The sequence below is a fragment of the Mustelus asterias genome, chromosome 2, assembly GCF_964213995.1.
Source record: "Mustelus asterias chromosome 2, sMusAst1.hap1.1, whole genome shotgun sequence".
Taxonomy (NCBI): domain Eukaryota; kingdom Metazoa; phylum Chordata; class Chondrichthyes; order Carcharhiniformes; family Triakidae; genus Mustelus; species Mustelus asterias.
This window is the reverse complement of record NC_135802.1, coordinates 1,800,997-1,825,401: the sequence shown is the minus strand read 5'-3', so window position 1 is coordinate 1,825,401 and position 24,405 is coordinate 1,800,997. Positions and strand designations below refer to the sequence as shown.

Genomic DNA, 24,405 nt, shown 5'->3' with positions numbered 1-24,405 from the left:
GGCGTACGGTGTGTTAGCTTTTATTGGTAGAGGGATTGAGTTTCGGAGCCAGGAGGTCATGTTGCAACTGTACAAAACTCTGGTGCGGCCGCACTTGGAGTATTGCGTACAGTTCTGGTCGCCGCATTATAGGAAGGATGTGGAAGTGTTGGAAAGGGTGCAGAGGAGATTTACCAGGATGTTGCCTGGTATGGTGGGAAAATCGTATGAGGAAAGGCTGAGGGGCTTGAGGTTGTTTTCGTTAGAGAGAAGGTTAAGAGGTGACTTAATAGAGGCATACAAGATGATCAGAGGATTAGATAGGGTGGATAGTGAGAGCCTTTTTCCTCAGATGGTGATGGCTAACACGAGGGGACATAGCTTTAAATTGAGGGGTGAGAGATATAGGACAGATGTTAGAGGTAGGTTCTTTACTCAGAGGGTAGTAAGGGCGTGGAATGCCCTGCCTGCAGCAGTAGTGGACTCGTCAACATTAAGAGCATTCAAATGGTTATTGGATAAACATATGGATGATATTGGAATAGTGTAGATTAGATGGGCTTTAGATTGGTTTCACTGGTCGGTGCAACATCGAGGGCCGAAGGGCCTGTACTGCACTGTAATGTTCTATGTTCTGTGTTCTAATCCCTCTGTGGCGTCCATCTTTTCTACAGCCGTGACACTATCCCTGATCAACAATGCCACTCCCCCACCTCTTTTGCCTTCTTCCCTGTCCCTCCTGAAACATCTGAAACCCGGCAATTGAAGTATCCAGTCCTGTCCCTGGGATAACCAAGCCTCTGTAATGGCCACCACATCACACTTCCAAGCAGCGATCCACGCTCTAAGCTCATCCATTTTGTTCACTACACTCCTTGCGTTAAAATAAACACATCTCAACCCTTCGGTCTGAGCGCTCCCCTTCTCCGTCACCTGCCTATCCTCCCTCTCACACTGTCTACAAGCCCCTTTTATTTTTAAGCTAACCTCCTCTCTCCCAGTCACCTCATTTTGATTCCCACCCCCCAACCATTCTAGTTTAAACACCCCCCAGCAACCTTAGCAAACCTTCCCGCCAGGATATTGGTCCCCCTGGGATTTAAGTGAAACCCGTCCTTATTGTACAGGTCGCACCTGCCCCTAAAGAGGTCCCAATGATCCAGGAACCTGAATCCCTGCCCCCTGCTCCAATCCCTCAGCCACGCATTTATCTCCCACCTCATTCCATTCCTACTCTCACTGTCGCATGGCACAGGCAGCAATCCCGAGATTACTACCTTTGCGTTCCTTCTTCTTAACTCCCTACCTAACTTCCTATATTCTCCTTTCATAACCCCTTCCCCTTTCCTGCCGATGTCAGTGGTACCAGTATGCACCACGACCTCTGGCTCCTCTCCCTCCCACTTCAGGATTTCTTGGATACGGTCAGAAACATCCCTGATCCCGGCACCAGGGAGGCAAACCACCACCCGCGTTTCTCGACTTCCTCCACAGAAACGCCTGTCTGACCCCCTCACTGTAGAGTCCCCGATCACCACCGCCTTCCTCCACCTTTCCTTACCCTTCTGTGCTACAGGGCCGGACTCCGCGCCGGAGGCACGACCACTGCTGCTTCCACCAGGCGGGCTGTCCACCCCAGCAGTACAAAGAACAAAAAGAACAAAGAACAATACAGCACAGGAACAGGCCCTTCGGCCCTCCAAGCCTGTGCCGCTCCTTGGTCCAACTAGACCAATCGTTTGTATCCCTCCATTCCCAGGCTGCTCATGTGACTATCCAGGTAAGTCTTAAACGATGTCAGCGTGCCTGCCTCCACCACCCTACTTGGCAGCGCATTCCAGGCCCCCACCACCCTCTGTGTAAAAAACGTCCCTCTGATGTCTGAGTTATACTTCGCCCCTCTCACCTTGAGCCCGTGACCCCTCGTGACCGTCACCTCCAACCTGGGAAAAAGCTTCCCACTGTTTACCCTATCTATACCCTTCATAATCTTGTATACCTCTATTAGATCTCCCCTCATTCTCCGTCTTTCCAAGGAGAACAACCCCAGTCTACCCAATCTCTCCTCATAGCTAAGACCCTCCATACCAGGCAACATCCTGGTAAACCTTCTCTGCACTCTCTCCAATGCCTCCACGTCCTTCTGGTAGTGCAGCGACCAGAACTGGACGCAGTACTCCAAATGTGGCCTAACCAGCATTCTATACAGCTGCATCATCAGACTCCAGCTTTTATACTCTATACCCCGTCCTATAAAGGCAAGCATACCATATGCCTTCTTCACCACCTTCTCCACCTGTGTTGCCACCTTCAAGGATTTGTGGACTTGCACACCTAGGTCCCTCTGTGTTTCTATACTCCTGATGACTCTGCCATTTATTGTATAACTCCTCCCTACATTATTTCTTCCAAAATGCATCACTTCGCATTTATCCGGATTAAGCTCCATCTGCCACCTCTCCGCCCAATTTTCCAGCCTATCTCTATCTTGCTGTATTGCCCGACAATGCTCTTCGCTATCCGCAAGTCCAGCCATCTTCGTGTCATCCGCAAACTTGCTGATTACACCAGTTACACCTTCTTCCAAATCATTTATATATATCACAAATAGCAGAGGTCCCAGTACAGAGCCCTGCGGAACACCACTGGTCACAGACCTCCAGCCGGAAAAAGACCCTTCGACCACTACCCTCTGTCTCCTATGGCCAAGCCAGTTCTCCACCCATCGAGCCACTTCTCCTTGTATCCCATGAGCCTTAACCTTCTTAACCAACCTGCCATGTGGGACTTTGTCAAATGCCTTACTGAAATCCATATAGACGACATCCACGGCCCTTCCTTCATCAACCGTTTTTGTCACTTCCTCAAAAAGCTCCACCAAATTTGTAAGGCACGACCTCCCTCTTACAAAACCATGCTGTCTGTCACTAATGAGATTGTTCCGTTCTAAATGCACATACATCCTGTCTCTAAGAATCCTCTCCAACAACTTCCCTACCACGGACGTCAAGCTCACCGGCCTATAATTTCCTGGGTTATCCCTGCTACCCTTCTTAAACAACGGGACCACATTCGCTATCCTCCAATCCTCAGGGACCTCACCCGTGTCCAAAGAAGCGACAAAGATTTCCGTCAGAGGCCCAGCAATTTCCTCTCTCGTCTCCCTGAGCAGTCGAGGATAGATGCCATCAGGCCCTGGGGCTTTGTCAGTTTTAATGTTCCCTAAAAAACCTAACACTTCCTCTCTCGTAATGGAGATTTTCTCTAACGGGTCAACACCTCCCTCCGAGACACTCCCGGTTAACACGCCCCTCTCCTTCGTGAATACCGATGCAAAGTATTCATTTAGGATCTCCCCTATTCCCTTGGGTTCTAAGCATAATTCCCCTCCTTTGTCCCTGAGAGGTCCGATTTTCTCCCTGACAACTCTTTTGTTCCTAACGTATGAATAGAATGCCTTAGGATTCTCCTTAATCCTGCCTGCCAAGAACATCTCGTGCCCTCTTTTTGCCCTTCTAACTCCCCGTTTGAGATCTTTCCTACTCTCTCTGTATTCCTCCAGAGCTCCATCTGTTTTCAGTTGCCTGGACTTAACGTACGCCTCCCTTTTCATTTTAATCAGATCCTCAATTTCCCTGGTTATCCACGGCTCTCGAATCCTACCTTTCCTATCTTTCCTTTTTACAGGCACATGCCTATCCTGCAGCCTTATCAATAGTTCCTTAAAAGACTCCCACATGCCAGACGCGGACTTACCCTCGAACATCCTCTCCCAATCAACATCCACCAATTCCTGCCTAATCCGGCTATAGTCAGCCTTCCCCCAATTTAGCACCCTGCCCGTAGGACAGCACTCATCCTTGTCCATTACTATCCTAAAGTTAACAGAGTTGTGGTCACTATTTGCCACATGTTCCCCTACCGAAACTTTGACGACCTGACCGGGCTCATTTCCCAGAACTAGGTCCAGTATAGCCCCCTCTCTAGTCGGGCTATCTACATACTGTTCCAAAGAACCTTCCAGTATGCATTTTACAAATTCCTCCCCGTCCGGACCCCCAGCTCTAAGCACTTTCCAGTCTGTGCCAGGGAAATTAAAGTCCCCCACTACAACAACCCTATTTTTTCTGCACCTATCCAGAATCTCCTGACATATCCTTTCCTCCACTTCCCGTGGGCTGTTGGGTGGTCTGTAGTACACCCCCAGCATAGTGACTGCACCCTTCCTGTTTCTGAGTTCCACCCACAGCGACTCAGTACATGACCCCTCTAAGTTGTCTACCCTCTGCACCGCGGTAATATGCTCCTTAACTAATATCGCTACTCCCCCACCTTTTTTAGCCCCTCCTCTGTCTCGCCTAAAACACTTATACCCCGGAATATTCAGCTGCCAGTCCTGTCCTTCTTTTAACCAAGTTTCCGTCACCGCAACCACATCCAAATTCCGCACAAGCATTAAGGCCCTAAGTTCGTCTGTTTTACCCGTTACACTCCTCGCATTGAAGCAGATGCACTCCAGACCTCCAGGCCCAGTCAGGTCATCCTCCTCCAGAGTGCTCCTCTTCTTAGCTAGCCTTGCCCTGGCCCCCAGCTCAACCCCAGCCTCAGTATTTACTGACCTACTGTTTTGTTCCCCACCCCCCTGCCACACTAGTTTAAATCCTGCCGAAACACTCGAGCAAAACTCCCAGCCAGGATATTTGCTCCCTTCCAGTTAAGGTGTAACCCATCCTTTCTGTACAGTTGCCATCCTGACTTGAAGATTTCCCAGTTATCTATGAATTTAAAACCCTCCCTCTTGCACCAGTCCTTTAGCCACGCGTTCAACTGTAGAATCTCCCTGTTCCGAGCCTCACTTGCACTAGACACCGGGAGCAGTCCAGAGATTGCTACCCTGGAGGTCTTACTTTTTAGCCTAGCACCCAACTCCCTGAATTTCTCTCGTATGACCCCCCTGCTCTTCCTACCTACATCATTTCCCCCAATGTGTACAATCACATCCGTTTGACTACCTTCCTTTTTAAATATGCTTCCTACCCTCTCGGAGACATCCAGTACCCCGGCACCAGGGAGGCAGACTACCATCCTGGATTCTCGTTCAGTCCCACAGAAGCGCCTGTCCGTGCCTCTAACTATTGCGTCCCCCACAACTATCGCTCTCCTAAACCCCTTCTTTCCCTTCCGGACCCCTGAGCCTGTCTCCGTGGAGGCGATCTGGTCCTCGTGGCTTACCCCTGGAGGGTCATCCCCCTCCACAGAATCCAAAACAATATACCTATTGTGGAGGGGGACAACCACAGGGGATCCCTCCACAGACTGCTCACTCCCTTCCCTTCTCCCATCTGTTGCCCATCCCTTTCTCTTATGGGAGACTGCCACTGGGGTGCTTTCTGGCACATCACCCTTCTGACTATTACCCCTCCTAACCGTGACCCACGTGTCTTCCTTCCGAGACCCTGGTGTCACTACCTGACTATAACTTTTATCTATTACTCTCTCATTTTCCCGAACTAAACTGAGTTCATCGAGCCTCAGCTCCAGCTCCCTTACATGATCCTTCAGGAGATGCAGTTCCACACATCTGGCACAGATATGGACTTCCGGGAGGCAAGTTGTCTCCAGGAACTCCCACATCCCAACAGTCTTTAACGTTCCCAGTGTGTCCGCCTCCACCACCTTGCCTGGCAGCGCATTCCAGGCCCCCACCACCCTCTGTGTAAAATACGTCTTTCTGATATCTGTGTTAAACCTCCCCCCCCCTCACCTTGAACCTATGACCCCTCGTGAACGTCACCACCGACCTGGGGGAAAGCTTCCCACCGTTCACCCTATCTATGCCTTTCATAATTTGATACACCTCTATTAAGTCTCCCCTCATCCTCCGTCTTTCCAGGGAGAACAACCCCAGTTTACCCAATCTCTCCTCATAACTAAGCCCCTCCATACCAGGCAACATCCTGGTAAACCTCTTCTGTACTCTCTCCAAAGCCTCCACATCCTTCTGGTAGTGTGGTGACCAGAACTGGACGCAGTATTCCAAATGCGGCCGAACCAACGTTCTATACAACTGCAACATCAGACCCCAACTTTTATACTCTATGCCCCGTCCTATAAAGACAAGCATGCCATATGCCTTCTTCACCACCTTCTCCACCTGTGACGTTTACCTTCAAGGATCGTCAACATTAAGAGCATTCAAATGGTTATTGGATAAACATATGGATGATATTGGAATATCATATGTTGGAATAAAATAAGTACTCAAACAAGAGTACTTATTCTTTAGGGGCACAACCACTGGGGTACTCTGAACCACCTGACTTTTCCCTTTCCTGACTGTGAGCCACTTCCCTGCTCCTTGTGGCCCCGGTGTGACCACCTGCCTATAACTCCGATCTATCACCTCCTCGTTTTCCCTGACCAGACGAACATCCTCCAGCTGCAGTTCCAGTTCCCTAACTCGGTCCCTTAGGAGCCGCAGCTCGACGCACCCAGCGCCGATATGCACTTCTGGGAGGCTCGGAGACTCCACGACCTCCCACATCCGGCACTGAGAACAGCAAACTGGCTTCACATTCATAATTCCCCTTTTCCTCAGATTCCACAGGGAAAGAACTGAGGTTTAAAAGTTGAAAAAAAAAAGATTTTTTTTTTCTTCTTTAAACCTACCCTTACCCATTGGTAAGGCCACACTTGGAATACTGTGTACAGTTCTGGTCACCCTATTATAGAAAGGATATTATTAAGCTAGAAAGAATGCAGAAACAAGGATTTACAAGGATGTTGCCTGGATTGAGTGGCATGCCTTATGAGGATAGGCTGAGGGAACTCGGTCTTTTCTCCTTGGAGAGACGAAGGATGAGAGGAGACCTAATAGAGGTATATAAGATGTTGAGAGGCATAGATCGGGTGGACTCTCAGAGGCTTTTTCCCAGGGTGGAAATGGCTGCTACGAGAGGACACAGGTTTAAGGTGCTGGGGGGTAGGTACAGGGGAAATGTTAGGGGGAAGTTTTTCACACAGAGGGTGGTGGGCGAGTGGAATCGGCTGCCGTCAGTGGTGGTGGAGGCAAACTCAATAGGGTCTTTTAAGAGACTCCTGGATGAGTACATGGAACTTAATAGGATGGAGGGTTATAGGTAGGCCTAAAAGGTAGGGATATGTTCGGCACAACTTGTGGGGCCGAAGGGCCTGTTTTGTGCTGTAGTTTTTCTCTGTTTCTATGTTTCTAAACAATTTACTAGGATGCTAACGGGACTTGATGGATTGAGTTATAAGGAGAGGCTGGATAGACTGGAACTTTTTTCTCTGGAGCGTAGGAGGCTGAGGGGTGACCTTGTAGAGGTCTATAAAATAATGAGGGGCATAGACAAGGTAGATAGTCAATATCTTTTCCCAAAGGTAGGGGAGTCTAAAACTAGAGGGCATTGGTTTAAGGTGAGAGGGGAGAGATACAAAAGTGTCCAGAGGGGCAATTTTTTCACACAGAGGGTGGTGAGTGTCTGGAACAAGCTGCCAGAGGTAGTAGTAGAGGCGGGTACAATTTTGTCTTTTAAAAAGCATTTAGACAGTTACATGGGTAAGAAATTAGGATTAGTTTAGGGGTTTTAAAAAAGGGCGGCACAGACAAGTTGGGTCGAAGGGCCTGTTTCCATGCTGTAAACCTCTATGACTCTATGATACTCACTCACTCACTGACACTCACTCATTTACTCTGATTCAAGTCCCTCACCTTCTGTGTATCTCTCCATTCACCCGTTCCCAGCGTTGGACCGTGTCTCTCAGGCAGTCTTTATATTTGCCCAGTTTGATGATCCAGCTCTGAGCACACTCTCTCGCTCTCCCATTTACCTTCTCCACTTCCTTTACGCTGCTCGCCATCTCCTCGTAAAGTTCCTGCTCCAATTTCAGCCGATTGTCCAGACTCTACAGAAACAAACATGCCCAGGATTAATCCCTGGACACAATCACTCCCCATCAGTCAACACAGATTCAAACTGGAGCCTGTGTGTGTGTAAGAGTCAGAGGGAGAAATCAGGGTGGCTTCTCATTCGTGTGTGTGTCTGCGCGTGTGCGTGTGCATCTGCGTGTGCATCTGCGTGTGTGTCAGTGTGTGTGTGTCAGTGTGTGTGTCAGTATGTGTGTGTCTGTGTGTGTGTGTCTGTGTGTGTGTGTCAGTGTGTGTGTGTCTGTGTGTGTGTGTCAGTATGTGTGTGTCTGTGCAGCTGGAACAAATCCCCGCTGACCCCCACTGCCCCGTTGCCGTGCTGCCTTTTACTCTCCAATGTGTGTTGATTGGCCATCGATGAGGCTTTTGGCCCTCACTCGAGAGGAGGTCCCGCCTCAGTGAGCTGCCAGCAACCCCCAGTCTGCAGTGACGGCACTGCAGTAGGCCAAAGAGGAATGGCAGGAGGACCTTCTAGAGCCATACAGCAATACAGCTTTTATTAACAGGGGGTTGGAGTTTAAGAGCCGTGGGGTTATGCTGCAACTGTACAGGACCTTGGTGAGACCACATTTGGAATATTGTGTGCAGTTCTGGTCACCTCACTATAAGAAGGATGTGGAAGCGCTGGAAAGAGTGCAGAGGAGATTTACCAGGATGCTGCCTGGTTTGGAGGGTAGGTCTTATGGGGAAAGGTTGAGGGAGCTCGGGCTGTTCTCTCTGGAGCGGAGGAGGCTGAGGGGAGACTTAATAGAGGTGTATAAAATGATGAAGGGGATAGATAGAGTGAACGTTCAAAGACTATTTCCTCGGGTGGATGGAGCTATTACAAGGGGGCATAACTATAGGGTTCGTGGTGGGAGATACAGGAAGGATATCAGAGGTAGGTTCTTTACGCAGAGAGTGGTTGGGGTGTGGAATGGACTGCCTGCAGTGATAGTGGAGTCAGACACTTTAGGAACATTTTAGCGGTTATTGGATAGGCACATGGAGCACACCAGGATGATAGGGAGTGGGATAGCTTGATCTTGGTTCCAGATAAAGCTCGGCACAACATCGTTGTTCTGTGCTGTACTGTTCTATGTTCTATGTTCTACGTTCTAAAAGTGCGGCCCAGTGAAAAAAGTTTGGGAACCACTGACCTAATCCTTTCCCATCCACGTACTTACCAAATGTTTTTTAAATGTTGCTATTGAACCTGCCTCAACCATGTTCTCTGGCAACTCATTCCATACACGCACCACCCTCTGCGTGATTAAGTTGCCCTTCAGGTCCCTTTTAAATCTTTCCCCTCTCACCCTTAACCTATGCCCTCTAGTTTTCAATTCCCAAGTCTGGGAAGTGAAGGGAAAGGTAACTGTCCGGGGTACCGGGGACGTAGGAGCGGCCTCGAGGATGCAATCAATTCCCAGGCGAAAGGCCTGGGATGGTGGGGCTGGAGGAAGGTCCCGGGGAGAGATGATCCTCTGAAAGAGACAACCTCCCACCCCTCCCCAGCTCCCTCGTGGGTGGCACGGTAGCACAGTGGTTAGCACTGCTGCTCCACAGCTCCAGGGTCCCGGGTTCGATTCCCGGCTCGGGTCACTGTCTGTGTGGAGTTTGCACATTCTCCTCGTGTCTGTGCGGGTTTCCTCCGGGTGCTCCGGTTTCCTCCCACAGGCCAAAGATGTGTGGGTTAGGTTGATTGGCCATGCCAAAATTGCCCCTTAGTGTCCTGAGATGTGTAGGTTAGAGGGATTAGCGGGTAAATATGTAGGGATATGGGGATAGGGCCTGGGTGGGATTGCGGTCGGTGCAGACTCGATGGGCCAAATGGCCTCTTTCTGCACTGTAGGGTTTCTATCTAATAGCTCCTTACCCTTTCCTGCGATATGGTTATCCCTGACGAGACCTGCATTATTGCCCACAAAGAACAAAGAAAAGTACAGCACAGGAACAGGTCCTTCGGCCCTCCAAGCCTGTGCCGATCATGATGCCTGTCTAAACTAAACAAAAACCTCCTGCCCTTACTCGGTCCGTATCCCTCTATTCCCTCCCTATTCATGGACCCATCCAGATGCCTCTTAAATGTTGTTAATGTGCCTGCTTCCACCACCTCCTCTGGCAGCGCGTTCCAGGCACCCACCACTCTCTGCGTGAAAAACTTCCCCCGCACATCTCCCTTAAACTCTCCCCCTCTCACCTTGAACCTGCGCCCCCCTCTGGAACATAGAACATTACAGCGCAGCACAGGCCCTTCGGCCCTCGATGTTGCGCCGACCTGTGAAACCAATCTAAAGCCCCTCTAACCTACACTATTCCAATATCATCCATATGTTTATCCAATAACCATTTAAATGCCCTTAATGTTGGCGAGTCCACTACTGCTGCAGGCAGGGCATTCCACGCCCTTACTACTCTCTGAGTAAAGAACCTACCTCTAACATCTGTCCTATGTCTATCACCCCTCAATTTAAAGCTATGTCCCCTCGTGCTAGCCATCACCATCTGAGGAAAAAGGCTCTCACTATCCACCCTATCTAATCCTCTGATCATCTTGTATGCCTCTATTAAGTCACCTCTTAACCTTCTTCTCTCTAATGAAAACAGCCTCAAGTCCCTCAGCCTTTCCTCATAAGACCTTCCCACCATACCAGGCAACATCCTGGTAAATCTCCTCTGCACCCTTTCCAACACTTCCACATCCTTCCTATAATGCGGCGACCAGAACTGTACGCAATACTCCAAGTGCGGCCGTACCAGAGTTTTGTACAGTTGCAATATGACCTCCTGGCTCCGAAACTCAATCCCTCTACCAATAAAAGCTAACACACCGTACGCCTTCTTAACAACCCTATCAACCTGGGTGCCAACTTTCAGGGATCTATGCACATGGACACCGAGATCTCTCTGCTCATCCACACTAACAAGTATCTTACCATTAGCCCAGTACTCTGTATTCCTGTTACTCCTTCCAAAGTGAATCACCTCACACTTTTCCACATTAAACTCCATTTGCCACCTCTCAGCCCAGCTCTGCAGCTTATCTATGTCCCTCTGTAACCTGCCACATCCTTCCACACTGTCCACAACTCCACCGACTTTAGTGCCATCCGTAAATTTACTAACCCATCCTTCTACGCCCTCATCCAGGTCATTTGTAAAAATGACAAACATCAGTGGCCCCAAAACAGATCCTTGCGGTACACCACTAGTAACTGAACTCCAGGATGAACATTTCCCATCAACCACCACCCTCTGTCTTCTTACAGCTGGCCAATTCCTGATCCAAACCACTAAATCACCCTCAATCCCATGCCTCCGTATCTTCTGCAATAGCTTACCGTGGGGAACCTTATCAAACGCTTTGCTGAAATCCATATACACCACATCAACCGCTTTACCCTCATCCACCTCTTTGGTCACCTTCTCAAAGAACTCAATAAGGTTTGTGAGGCATGACCTACCCTTCATAAAACCGTGTTGACTATCCCTAATCAAATTATTCCTTACCAGATGATTATAAATCCTATCTCTTATAATCCTTTCCAAAACTTTGCCCACAACAGAAGTAATTGTAATTGACACTTCCACCCTGGGGAAAAGCCTCTGACTATCCGCCCTGTCTGTGCCTCTCATCATTTTGTAGACCTCTATCAGGTCTCCCCTCAGCCTCCATCTTTCCAGTGAAAACAATCCCAGTTTATTCAACCTCTCATCATAGCCGACACACTCTCTCCAAAGCTCCCCTGTCCTTCCAGTCGCGTGTGACCAGAACTGCACACAACACTCCAAATCCATAATTGTCCATCAGAAGGAGCCATCTTCTTAAACTACTGCAGTTGACGTAGGTACATCCACTGTGCTGTTTGAGAGGAAGTTTCTGTGTGTGTCTGTGTGTGTGTATGTGTGTGTGTGTCCTTGTTTGAGTCTGTGTGTTTGAGTCTGTGTGTGTATGTGTGTGTGTGTGTGTGTGTGAGTGTGTGTGAGTGTGTGAGTGTGTGTATGTGTGTGTGAGTGTGTGTATGTGTGTGTGAGTGTGTGTATGTGTGTGTGAGTGTGTGTCTGTGTGTGTGTCTGTGTATTTGTGTGTGTGTGAGTGTGTGTGAGTGTGTGTGTGAGTGTGTGTCTGTGTGTGTGTCTGTGTATTTGAGTCTGTGTGTGTGAGTTTGTATGTGTGTGTGTGTTTGAATCTGTGTGTGTGTGTCTGTGTGTTTGAGTCTGTATGTGTGTCTGTCTGTGTGTGTGTTTGAGTGTGTGTTTGTGTATGTGTGTGTGTATGTATGCGTGTGTGTGTATGTGTGTGTGTGTGCATGTGTGTGTGTATGTATGTGTGTGTGTTTGTATGTATGTGTGTTTGTGTGTGTATGTATGTATGTCTGTGTGTGTGTGTATGTGTATGTATGTATGTGTGTATGTGTGTATGTGCGTGTGTGTGTGTATGAAACATAGAAACATAGAAAAACTACAGCACAATACAGGCCCTTCAGCCCACAAAGTTGTGCCGAACATGTCCCTACCTTAGTGATTACTAGGCTTACCTATAACCCTCTATCTTACTAAGTTCCATGTACTTATCTAAAAGTCTCTTAAAAGACCCTATCGAATCCGCCTCCAGCACCGTTGCTGGCAGCCCATTCCACGCACCCACCACCCTCTGAGTGAAAAACTTACCCCTGACATCTACCTCTGTACCTACTCCCCAGCACCTTAAACCTGTGTCCTCTTGTGGCAACCATTTCAGCCCTGGGAAAAAGCCTCTGACTGTCCACTCGATCAATACCTCTCAACATCTTATACACCTCTATCAGGTCACCCCTCATCCTTCGTCTCTCCAAGGAGAAAAGGCCGAGCTCACTCAACCTATCCTCATAAGGCATGCTCCCCAACCCAGGCAACATCCTTGTAAATCTCCTCTGCACCCTTTCTATGGCTTCCACATCCTTCCTGTAATGAGGCAACCAGAACTGAGCACAGTACTCCAAGTGGGGTCTGACCAGGGTCTTATATAGCTGCAACATTATCTCAGGACTCCTAAACTCAATTCCTCGATTGATGAAGGCCAGTACACCATACGCCTTCTTAACCACAGCCTCAACATGCACAGCTGCTTTGGGCGTCCTATGAACTCGGACCCCAAGATCCTTCTGATCTTCCACTCTGCCAAGAGTCCTACCATTAATATTATATTCCGCCATCCTATTTGACCTGCCAAAATGAACCACCTCACACTTATCTGAGTTGAACTCCATCTGCCACTTCTCCGCCCAGTCCTGCATCCTATCAATGTCTCGCTGCAACTTCTGACATCCCTCCACACTATCCACAGCACCTCCAACCTTTGTGTCATCAGCAAACCGACCAACCCATCCCTCCACTTCCTCATCCAGGTCATTTATAAAAATCACAAAGAGTAAGTGTACCAGAACAGATCCCTGGGGCACTCCACTGGTGACCGACCTCCATGCAGAATATGACCCATCGACAACCACTCTTTGCCTTCTGTGGGCAAGCCAGTTCTGGATCCACAAAGCAATGTCCCCTTGGATCCCATGCCCACTCACTTTCTCAATAAGCCTTGCATGGGGCACCTTATCAAATGCCTTGCTGGAGTCCATATATACTACATCTACTGCTCTTCCTTCATCAATGTGTTTAGTCGCATCCTCAAAAAATTCAATCAGGCTCGTAAGGCATGATCTGCCTTTGACAAAGCCATGCTGACTATTCTTAATCATATTATACCTCTCCAAATGTTCATAAATCCTGTCTCTCAGGATCTTCTCCATCAACTTACCAACCACTGAGGTTAGACTCACTGGTCTAGAATTTCCAGGGCTATCTCTACTCCCTTTCTTGAATAAAGGAACAACATCCGCAATCCTCCAATCCTGCGGAACCTCTCCCGTCTCCATTGATGATGCAAAGATCATCGCCAGAGGCTCAGCAATCTCCTCCCTCGCCTCCCACAGTAGTCTGGGGTACATCTCATCCGGTCCCGGCGACTTATCTAACTTGATGCTTTTCAAAAGCTCCAACACATCCTCTTTCTTAATATCTACATGCTCAAACTTTTCAGTCCGCTGCAAGTCTGCACTACAACCACCAAGATCCTTTTCCATCGTGAATACTGAAGTAAAGTATTCATTAAGTACCTCTGCTATTTCTTCCAGTTCCACACAAACCTTCCCACCGTCACATTTGATAGGTCCTATTCTTTCACGTCTTATCCTCTTGCTCTTCACATACCTGTAGAATGCCTTGGGGTTTTCCTTAATCCTGCCTGCCAAGGCCTTCTCATGACCCCTTCTGGCTCTTCTAATTTCCTTCTTAAGATCCTTCCTATTAGCTGTATACTCTTCTAGATCTCTAACATTACCGAGCTCCCTGAACCTTTTGTAAGCTTTTCTTCTTGACTAGATTCATTACAGCCTTTGTACACCATGGTTCCTGTAACCTACCATAACTCCCCTGTCTCATTGGAACGTTGCTATGCAGAACTCCAGACAAATATTCCCTGAAAATTTGCCACATTTCTTCCGTACATTTTCCTGAGAAAACCTCTTTCCAATTTACGCCTCCAATTTCCTGCCTGATAGCCTCATAATTCCCCTTACTCCAATTAAACACTTTTCTAACTTGTCTGATCCTATCTCTCTCCAATGCTGTGTGTGTGTGTGTGTATGTGTGTGTGTATATGGGTGTGTGTATGTGTGTTCTAGTCTGTGTGTGTTTGAGTTTGCGTGTCTGTGTATATGTGTGTATATGTGTGTGTGTACATGTGTGTGTGTGTGTGTATGTGTGTGTGTATATGGGTGTGTGTATATATGTGTGTGTATATATGTGTGTGTGTATGTGTGTACATGTGTGTGTGTATATATGTGTGTGTGTGTGTATATATGTGTGTGTGTGTGTGTGTGTGTGTGTGAGTGGAATGTGTTGAAGAAGAGAAATAGGTTCCTGTAAGGGGATCAAAAGTCACAGGGAAACAGTGGGAGAATGGGTTTGAGAAATGTATCAGCCTGGATCAAATGCTGGAGCAGACTTGATGGGCTGATTGGCCTAATTCTGCTCCTATATCTTATGGTGTGCACAACCATGTGTGTGAAAGTATTTAGAACATAGAAAAACTACAGCACAAACAGGCCCTTTGGCCCACAAGTTGTGCCGAAACACATCTATAACCTTCTAGACCTACCTACAACCCTCCATCCTATTACGCTCCATGTACTCATCCAGGAGTCTCTTAAAAGACCCTATTGAGTTCGCCTCCACCACCACTGACGGCAGCCGATTCCACTCGCCCACCACTCTCTGTGTGAAAAACTTACCCCTAACACCCCTACGGAGTGTAGGGTAACGAAGTTTGCAGACGACACAAAGATAAGTGGAAAAGTGAATCGTGTGGAGGACGGAGAAGATCTGCAGAGAGATTTGGACAGGCTGAGTGAGTGGGCGAGGATATGGCAAATGGAGTATAACGTTGAGAAATGCGAGGTTATACACTTTGGAGGAAATAATAACAAATGGGATTACTATCTCAATGGAAACAAATTAAAACATGCTACCGTGTAAAGGGACCTGGGGGTCCTTGTGCATGAGACGCAAAAGCCCAGTCTGCAGGTACAACAGGTGATCAAGAAGGCAAATGGGATGTTGGCCTATATTGCGAGGGGGATAGAATATAAAAGCAGGGATGTCTTGATGCACCTGTACAGGGCATTGGTGAGGCCGCAGCTGGAATACTGTGTGCAGATTGGTCCCCTTATATGAGGAAGGATATATTGGCATTGGAGGGAGTGCAGAGAAGGTTCACCAGGTTGATACCGGAGATGAGGGGTTTGGATTATGAGAAGAGGCTGAGGAGATTGGGTTTGTACTCGTTGGAGTTTAGAAGGATGAGGGGGGATCTTATGGAGACTTATAAGATAGTGCGGGGGCTGGATAGGGTGGAGGCGGAGAGATTCTTTCCACTTAGTAAGGAAGTTAAAACTAGAGGACACAGCCTCAAAATAAAGGGGGGTCGGTTTAAGACAGAGTTGAGGAGAAACTTCTTCTCCCAGAGGGTGGTGAATCTCTGGAATTCTCTGCCCACTGAGGTGGTGGAGGCTACCTCGCTGAATATGTTTAAAGCGCGGATGGATGGATTCCTGATCAGTAAGGGAATTAAGGGTTATGGGGATCAGGCGGGTAAGTGGTACTGATCCACGTCAGATCAGCCATGATCTTATTGAATGGCGGGGCAGGCTCGAGGGGCTAGATGGCCTACTCCTGCTCCTATTTCTTATGTTCTTATGTTCTTATCTCCCCTGTACCTACCCCCCAGGACCCTAAACCTGTGTCCTCACGTAGCAGCCATTTCCACCCTGGGAAAAAGCCTCTGAGAGTCCACCCGATCTATGCCTCTCAACATCTTATACACCTCTATTAGGTCTCCTCTCATCCTTCGTCTCTCCAAGGAGAAAAGACCGAGCTCCCTCAGCCTATCCTCATAAGGCATGCCACTCAATCCAGGCAACATCCTTGTAAATCTCCTCTGCACCCTTTCAATCTTTTCCACATCCTTCGTGTAATGAGGTGACCAGAACTGAGCACAGTACTCCAAGTGGGGTCTGACGAGGGTCTTATATAGCTGCATCATTATCCCCGGACTCCTAAACTCAATCCCTCGATTGATAAAGGCCAGCACACCATACGCCTTCTTAACCACCTCCTCCACCTGCGGGGCCGATTTTAGAGTCCTATGGACCCAGACCCCAAGGTCCTTCTGATCCTCTCCCGTACTAAGAGTCTTTCCCTTTATGTTGAACTCCTTCATCCCATTTTACCTACCAAAATGGACCACGACGCATTTATCTGGGTTGAAGTCCATTTACCACTTGTCCGCCCAGTCTTGCATCCTATCTATGTCCCTCTGTAACTTCTGACATCCCTCCAGACTATCCACAACCCCACCAACCTTCGTGTCGTCGGCAAACTTACCAACCCATCCCTCCGCTTCCTCATCCAGGTCATTTATGAAAATGACAAACAGCAAGGGTCCCAGAACAGATCCCTGGGACACACCACTGGTGACCGACCTCCATTTAGAAAAAGACACATCTATACCCACTCTCTGCCTCCTTTGGGCAAGCCAGTTCTGGATCCACAGGGCAGCAGCCCCTTGGATTCCATGCCCTGTCACTCTTTCTAGAAGCCTTGCATGGGGGACCTTATCGAACGCTTTGCTAAAATCCATATAAACCACATCTACCGCCTTCCCTTCGTCAATGTGTTTAGTCACATTTTCGAAGAACTCCACCAGGCTCGTAAGGCACGATCTGCCCTTGACAAAGCCATGCTGAGTATTCTTGAGCATACCAAACCTCTCTAAATGCTCATATATCCTGTCCCTCAGGATCTTCTCCATCAGTTTACCAACCACTGAGGTTAGACTCACCAGTCGGTAATTTCCTGGGCTATCCCTATTCCCCTTCTTGAAAATAGGAACCACATCCGCAATCCTCCAATCCTCTGGCACCTCCGTTTGTGTGAGGGGTAGGGAGTTGAGGGGGATGTGAGGAAAGGCTTTTTCCCCAGAGGGTGGTGAGGGTCTGGAATGCGCTGCCTGGGAGGGTGGTGGAGGCGGGATGCCTCACATCCTTTAAAATGTACCTGGATGAGCACTTGGCACTTCATAACATTCAGGGCTATGGACCAAGCGCTGGCAGATGGGATTAGGTGGGAGTTCAGATGTTTCTAATGTGTCAGCATGGATTTGATGGGCTGAAGGGCCTCTTGTGCGCTGTGTGATTCTATGTATATCTGTGTGAGTGTCTGAGTGGATGAGTGTGTGTGTGTATCACAGTGTGTTGCAGAGTGTATGTAGATTAGTGTGTGTGTGTGTATCTCAGTGTGTTGCAGAGTGTATGTAGATTAGTGTGTGTGTGTATCTCAGTGTGTTGCAGAGTGTCAATTAGTGTGTGTGTGTAGGTGTGTGTGTATGTGTATCACAGTATGTTGCAGAGTGTATGTAGGTTAGTGTGTGTGTGTGTATCTCAGTGTGTTAGAACATAAGAACATAAGAAATAGGAGCAGGAGTAGGCCATCTAGCCCTTCGAGCCTGCCCCGCCATTCAACAAGATCATGGCTGATCTGAAGCGAATCAGTTCCACTTACCCGCCTGCTCCCCATAACCCCTAATTCCCTTATCGATCAGAAAACTATCTACCCGTGATTTAAACATATTCAACGAGGAAGCCTCCACCACTTCAATGGGCAGAGAATTCCAGAGATTCACTACCCTCTGAGAGAAGAAGTTCCCCCTCAACTCTGTTCGGAACCGGCCCCCCCTTATTTTGAGGCTGTGCCCTCTCGTTCTGGTTTCCCTTCGAAGTGGAAAGAATCTCTCCACCTCTACCCTATCCAGCCCCTTCATTATCTTATATGTCTCTATAAGATCACCCCTCATCCTTCTAAACTCCAACGAGTACAGACCCAATCTGTTTAATCTCTCCTCATAAGCTACACCCCTCATCTCCGGTATCAACCTGGTGAACCTTCTCTGCACTCCCTCCAAGGCCAATATATCCTTTCGCAAATAAGGGGACCAAAACTGCACACAGTACTCCAGTTGCGGCCTCACCAGTGCCTTGTACAGTTGCAGCAAGACCTCCCTGCTTTTATATTCTATCCCCCTCGCGATAAAGGCCAACATTCCATTCGCCTTCTTGATCACCTGCTGCACCTGCAGACTGAGTTTTTGCGATTCGTGCACAAGGACCCCCAGGTCCCTCTGCACAGTCGCACGATGTAATTTTTCTCCATTTAAATAATATTCCAATTTACTATTATTTCTTCCGAAGTGGATAACCTCACATTTGCTAACGTTATATTCCATCTGCCAGATCCTCGCCCACTCGCTCAGCCTATCCAAATCTCTCTGTGTGTGTATCACAGTGTGTTGCAGTGTGTATGTAGATTAGTGTGTGTGTGTGTGTATCACAGTGTGTTGCAGTGTGTATGTAGATTAGTGTGTGTGTGTGTGTATCTCAGTGTGTTGCAGTGTGTATGTAGATTAGTGTGTGTGTGTGTGTATCACAGTGTGTTGCAGAGTGTATGGAGATTAGTGTGTGTGTGTGTGTATCACAGTGTGTTGCAGAGTGTATGGAGATTAGTGTGTGTGTGTGTATCTCAGTGTGTTGCAGAGTGTATGGTGGTGGTGGATGGAAAATTTTCGGACTGGAGGCAGGTTGCTAGCGGAGTGCCGCAGGGATCGGTGCTTGGTCCTCTGCTCTTTGTGATTTTTATTAATGACTTAGAGGAGGGGGCTGAAGGGTGGATCAGTAAATTTGCTGATGACACCAAGATTGGTGGAGTAGTGGATGAGGTGGAGGGCTGTTGTAGGCTGCAAAGAGACATAGATAGGATGCAAAGCTGGGCTGAAAAATGGCAAATGGAGTTTAACCCTGATAAATGTGAGGTGATTCATTTTGGTAGGACGAATTTAAATGTGGATTACAGGGTCAAAGGTAGGGTTCTGAAGACTGTGGAGGAACAGAGAGATCTTGGGGTCCATATCCACAGATCTCTAAAGGTTGCCACTCAAGTGGATAGAGCTGTGAAGAAGGCATATAGTGTGTTAGCTTTTATTAACAGGGGGTTGGAGTTTAAGAGCCGTGGGGTTATGCTGCAACTGTACAGGACCTTGGTGAGACCGCATTTGGAATATTGCGTGCAGTTCTGGTCACCTCACTATAAGAAGGATGTGGAAGCGCTGGAGAGAGTGCAGAGGAGATTTACCAGGATGCTGCCTGGTTTGGAGTGTCGGTCTTATGAGGAAAGGTTGAGGGAGCTGGGGCTGTTCTCTCTGGAGCGGAGGAGATTGAGGGGAGACTTAATAGAGGTTTATAAAATGATGAAGGGGATAGATCGAGTGAACGTTCAAAGACTATTTCCTCGGGTGGATGGAGCTATTACAAGGGGGCATAACTATAGGGTTCATGGTGGGAGATATAGGAAGGATATCAGAGGTAGGTTCTTCACGCAGAGAGTGGTTGGGGTGTGGAATGGACTGCCTGCAGTGATAGTGGAGTCAGACACTTTAGGAAAATTTAAGCGGTTATTGGATAGGCACATGGAGCACACCAGGATGGTAGGGAGTGGGATAGCTTGATCTTGGTTTCAGATGAAGGTCGGCACAACATCGTGGGCCGAAGGGCCTGTTCTGTGCTGTAATGTTCTATGTTCTATGTTCTATGTTCTATGTATGTAGATTAGTGTGTGTGTGTGTGTGTGTATCTCTGTGTTGCAGAGTGTATGCAGATTAGTGTGTGTGTGTGATTCTGTGTGTTGCAGAGTGTATGTAGATTAGTGTGTGTGTGTGTATCTCAGTGTGTTGCAGTGTGTATGTAGATTAGTGTGTGTGTGTGTGTATCTCAGTGTGTTGCAGAGTGTATGTAGATTAGTGTGTGTGTGTGTGTATCTCAGTGTGTTGCAGAGTGTATGTAGATTAGTGTGTGTGTGTGTGTATCTCAGTGTGTTGCAGAGTGTATGTAGATTAGTGTGTGTGTGTGTGTATCTCAGTGTGTTGCAGAGTGTATGTAGATTAGTGTGTGTGTGTGTGTATCTCAGTGTGTTGCAGTGTGTATGTAGATTAGTGTGTGTGTGTGTGTATCTCAGTGTGTTGCAGTGTGTATGTAGATTAGTGTGTGTGTGTGTGTATCTCAGTGTGTTGCAGTGTGTATGTAGATTAGTGTGTGTGTGTGTATCACAGTGTGTTGCAGTGTGTATGTAGATTAGTGTGTGTGTGTGTGTGTGTGTATCACAGTGTGTTGCAGTGTGTATGTAGATTAGTGTGTGTGTGTGTGTATCACAGTGTGTTGCAGTGTGTATGTAGATTAGTGTGATTGAGCCGTACCTGCAGTAGTTTTCTGTGTCTCTCAGTCTCTGCGAGGTTGGTGAGGATCCTGTTCTTGATTTCCAGCAGCAGCTGCTCACCCTCCTGGAGTGATTTGCAGATTCGAAATGAGTTGCTCACAGAACTCTGGATAATGTTAAACCTGAGAGAGAGACCAGCCCAGAGTGAGGATAACTCTCAGACCAGCCCAGGGTGAGGGTAACTCTCAGACCAGCCCAGGGTGAGGGTACCTCTCAGACCAGCCCAGAGTGAGGATAACTCTCAGACCAGCCCAGGGTGAGGGTACCTCTCAGACCAGCCCAGGGTGAGGGTAACTCTCAGACCAGCCCAGGGTGGGGGTAACTCTCAGACCAGCCCAGGGTGGGGGTAACTCTCAGACCAGCCCAGGGTGGGGGTAACTCTCAGACCAGCCCAGGGTGAGGGTAACTCTCAGACCAGCCCAGGGTGAGGGTACCTCTCAGACCAGCCCAGAGTGAGGATAACTCTCAGACCAGCCCAGGGTGAGGGTACCTCTCAGACCAGCCCAGGGTGAGGGTAACTCTCAGACCAGCCCAGGGTGGGGGTAACTCTCAGACCAGCCCAGGGTGGGGGTAACTCTCAGACCAGCCCAGGGTGGGGGTAACTCTCAGACCAGCCCAGGGTGAGGGTAACTCTCAGACCAGCCCAGGGTGAGGGTAACTCTCAGACCAGCCCAGGGTGAGGGTAGCTCTCAGACCAGCCCCCATCCCACCCACACCCCCCACCCTCAATCACCCACCCACCCACCACCCACCCACACCCCTGCCTCACCCACACCCCCCACATCCACCCCCCCCTTATCTCCCCCCACCCACACGCCACCCACACGCCACCCACCCACAACGCCCCCCTCCCCCGGCACCTCATCTGATGCATCAGTATACCACTTGGAGGAAGCGCGGAGGGTGGTGGGTGCAGGATGTGCTCTGGGTGGGGAATTCAGTGTCCATCACCAAGACTGGCCCAGAAGCACAACCACCTTCAGCTGCTTCATCAATAACCTTCCCTCCATCATAACGTTCGCAACTCCTCAGATACTGAAGCAACCCGTGTCCAAATGCAGCAAGACCTGGACAATATCCAGGCTCGGGCTGACAAGTGGCAGTAACATTCGTGCCACACAGGTGCCAGGCAATGACCATCACCAACAACAGAGAATCTAACCATTGTTCCTTGACATTCAATGGCGTTACCATCACTGAGTCCCCATTGTCAATATCCTGGGGGTTCTCACTGACCAGAAACACTGGACTAACCGTATAAATATTGTGGTTACCAGAGCAGGTCAGAGGCTGGGAATCCTGCAGTGAGTAACTCACCTCCTGACTCCCCAAATCCTGTCCACCATCTACAAGGCACAAGTCAGCAGTGTGATGGAACAGTCCCCACTTCCCTGGATGGGTGCAGCTCCAACATTCCAGAAGCTCCACACCATCCAGGACAAAGCAGCCCCGCTTGATCAGCACCCCATCCACAAACACCCACTCCCTCCACCACCAATGCACAGTGACAGCCGTGTGTACCATCTACAAGATGCACTGCAGCAACTCACCAAGGCTCCTTAGGCAGCACCTTCCAAACTCACAACTGCTACATGGAAACAAAGACAAATGAAAAATAGGTGCAGGGGGAGGCCATTCGGCCCTTCGAGCCTGCTCCACCATTCAATATTATCATTGCTGATCATGCACTTTCAGTATCCCACTCCCACTTTCTCTCCATACCTCTTGATCCCTTCAGCCACAAGGACCACGTCCAGCTCCCTCTATGTTTCTAATAGCAAGAATGTCCTTCCTTAGACCAAAACTGTACACAATACTCAAGGTGTGGCCTCACCAAGGCCGTGTATAACTGCAGCAAGACATCCTTACTCCTATACTCAAATCCTCTTGCTATGAAGGCCAGCATGCCATTAGCTTTCCTCACTGCCTGCTGTACCAGGGGTGATCAGTAAGTTTGCGGACGACACAAAATTGGCAGGACTTGCAGATAGTGAGGAGCATTGTCAGAAGCTACAGAAGGATATAGATAGGCTGGAAAGTTGGGCAAAGAAATGGCAGATGGAGTTCAATCCTGATAAATGCAAAGTGATGCATTTTGGTAGAAATAATGTAGGGAGGAGCTATACGATAAATGGCAGAACCATAAAGGGTGTAGATACGCAGAGGGACCTGGGTGTGCAAGTCCACAGATCCTTGAAGGTGACATCACAGGTGGAAAAGGTGGTGAAGAAGGCATATGGCATGCTTGCGTTTATAGGACGGGGCATAGAGTATAAAAGTTGGGGACTGATGTTGCAGATGTATAGAACGTTGGTTCGGCCGCATTTGGAATACTGCGTCCAGTTCTGGTCACCACACTACCAGAAGGACGTGGAGGCTTTGGAGAGAGTACAGAGGAGGTTTACCAGGGTGTTGCCTGGTATGGAGGGGCTTAGTTATGAGGAGAAATTGGGTAAACTGGGGTTGTTCTCCCTGGAAAGACGGAGGATGAGGGGAGACTTAATAGAGGTGTATAAAATTATGAAAGGCATGGATAGGGTGAACGGTGGGAGGCTTTTCCCCAGGTCGGTGGTGACGTTCACGAGGGGTCATAGGTTCAAGGTGAAGGGGGGGAGGTTTAACACAGATATCAGAAGGACATATTTTACACAGAGGGTGGTGGGGGCCTGGAATGCGCTGCCAGGCAAGGTGGTGGAGGCGGACACACTGGGAACGTTTAAGACTTATCTAGACAGCCATATGAACGGAGTGGAAATGGAGGGATACAAAAGAATGGTCTAGTTTGGACCAGGGAGCGGCGCGGGCTTGGAGGGCCGAAGGGCCTGTTCCTGTGCTGTCTTGTTCTTTGTTCTTTGTACCTGCATGCCAACCTTCAGCGACTGTTCCACCATGACACCCAGGTCACTTTGCACTTCCCCTTTTCCTAAACTGCCACCATTCAGATAATAATCTTCCTTCCTGTTTTTGCCACCAGAGTGGATAACCTCACATTTATCCACATTATGTTGCATTTGTCAAGTATTTGCCCACTCAGCCAGCCTGTCCAAGTCACCCTGCAGCCTCTTAGCATCCTCCTCACAGCACACACTGCCACCCAGCTTAGTGTCCTCTGTATATTTGGAGATATTGCAGCAATTCCTTCATCCAAATCATTAATGTATATTGTGAATAGCTGGGGTCCCAGCGCTGAACCCTGCGGTACCCCACTAGTTACTGCCTGCCACTCTGAAAAGGACCCGTTTATTCCCACTCTCTGCTTCCTGTCTGCCAACCAGTTTTCTATCCACATCATTACCCCCAATACCATCTAGAAGGACAAGAGCAGCAGATACCTGGGAACACCCCCACCTGGAGATTCCCCTCCGAGTCACTCACTCTCCTGACTTGGAAATATATCGGCCGTTCCTTCACTGTTGTTGGGTCAAAATCCTGGAACTCGCTCCTATTCTGAAAAACCACTGCCCAGTGTTTCCTGTCCCAAACAATTTAATGTCCCTGTTCTTTTTAACCAATAGAATAACAGAACAGTTTTAGCACAGGGGGGATTTGGGCTGTCAATGTGAGGGTTAATAACAGACTACAGG

The 24,405-nt window shown here is 48.6% G+C and overlaps 1 protein-coding gene across 2 annotated transcripts in view; it reads right to left on the bottom strand.

Annotated features, from left to right (window-relative positions):
- Positions 1-24,405, bottom strand: part of LOC144504518 (uncharacterized) — a 152,700-nt gene that overhangs the window by 34,133 nt on the left and 94,162 nt on the right. For both annotated transcript variants that reach the window (XM_078229917.1, XM_078229927.1), the window contains exons 8-9: positions 20,802-20,943; positions 7,712-7,905 (exon numbers count right to left, since the gene is read on the bottom strand). In XM_078229917.1, coding sequence (XP_078086043.1) covers positions 7,712-7,905; positions 20,802-20,943 — 336 coding nt within the window. The remainder of the gene's footprint in view (positions 1-7,711; positions 7,906-20,801; positions 20,944-24,405) is intronic.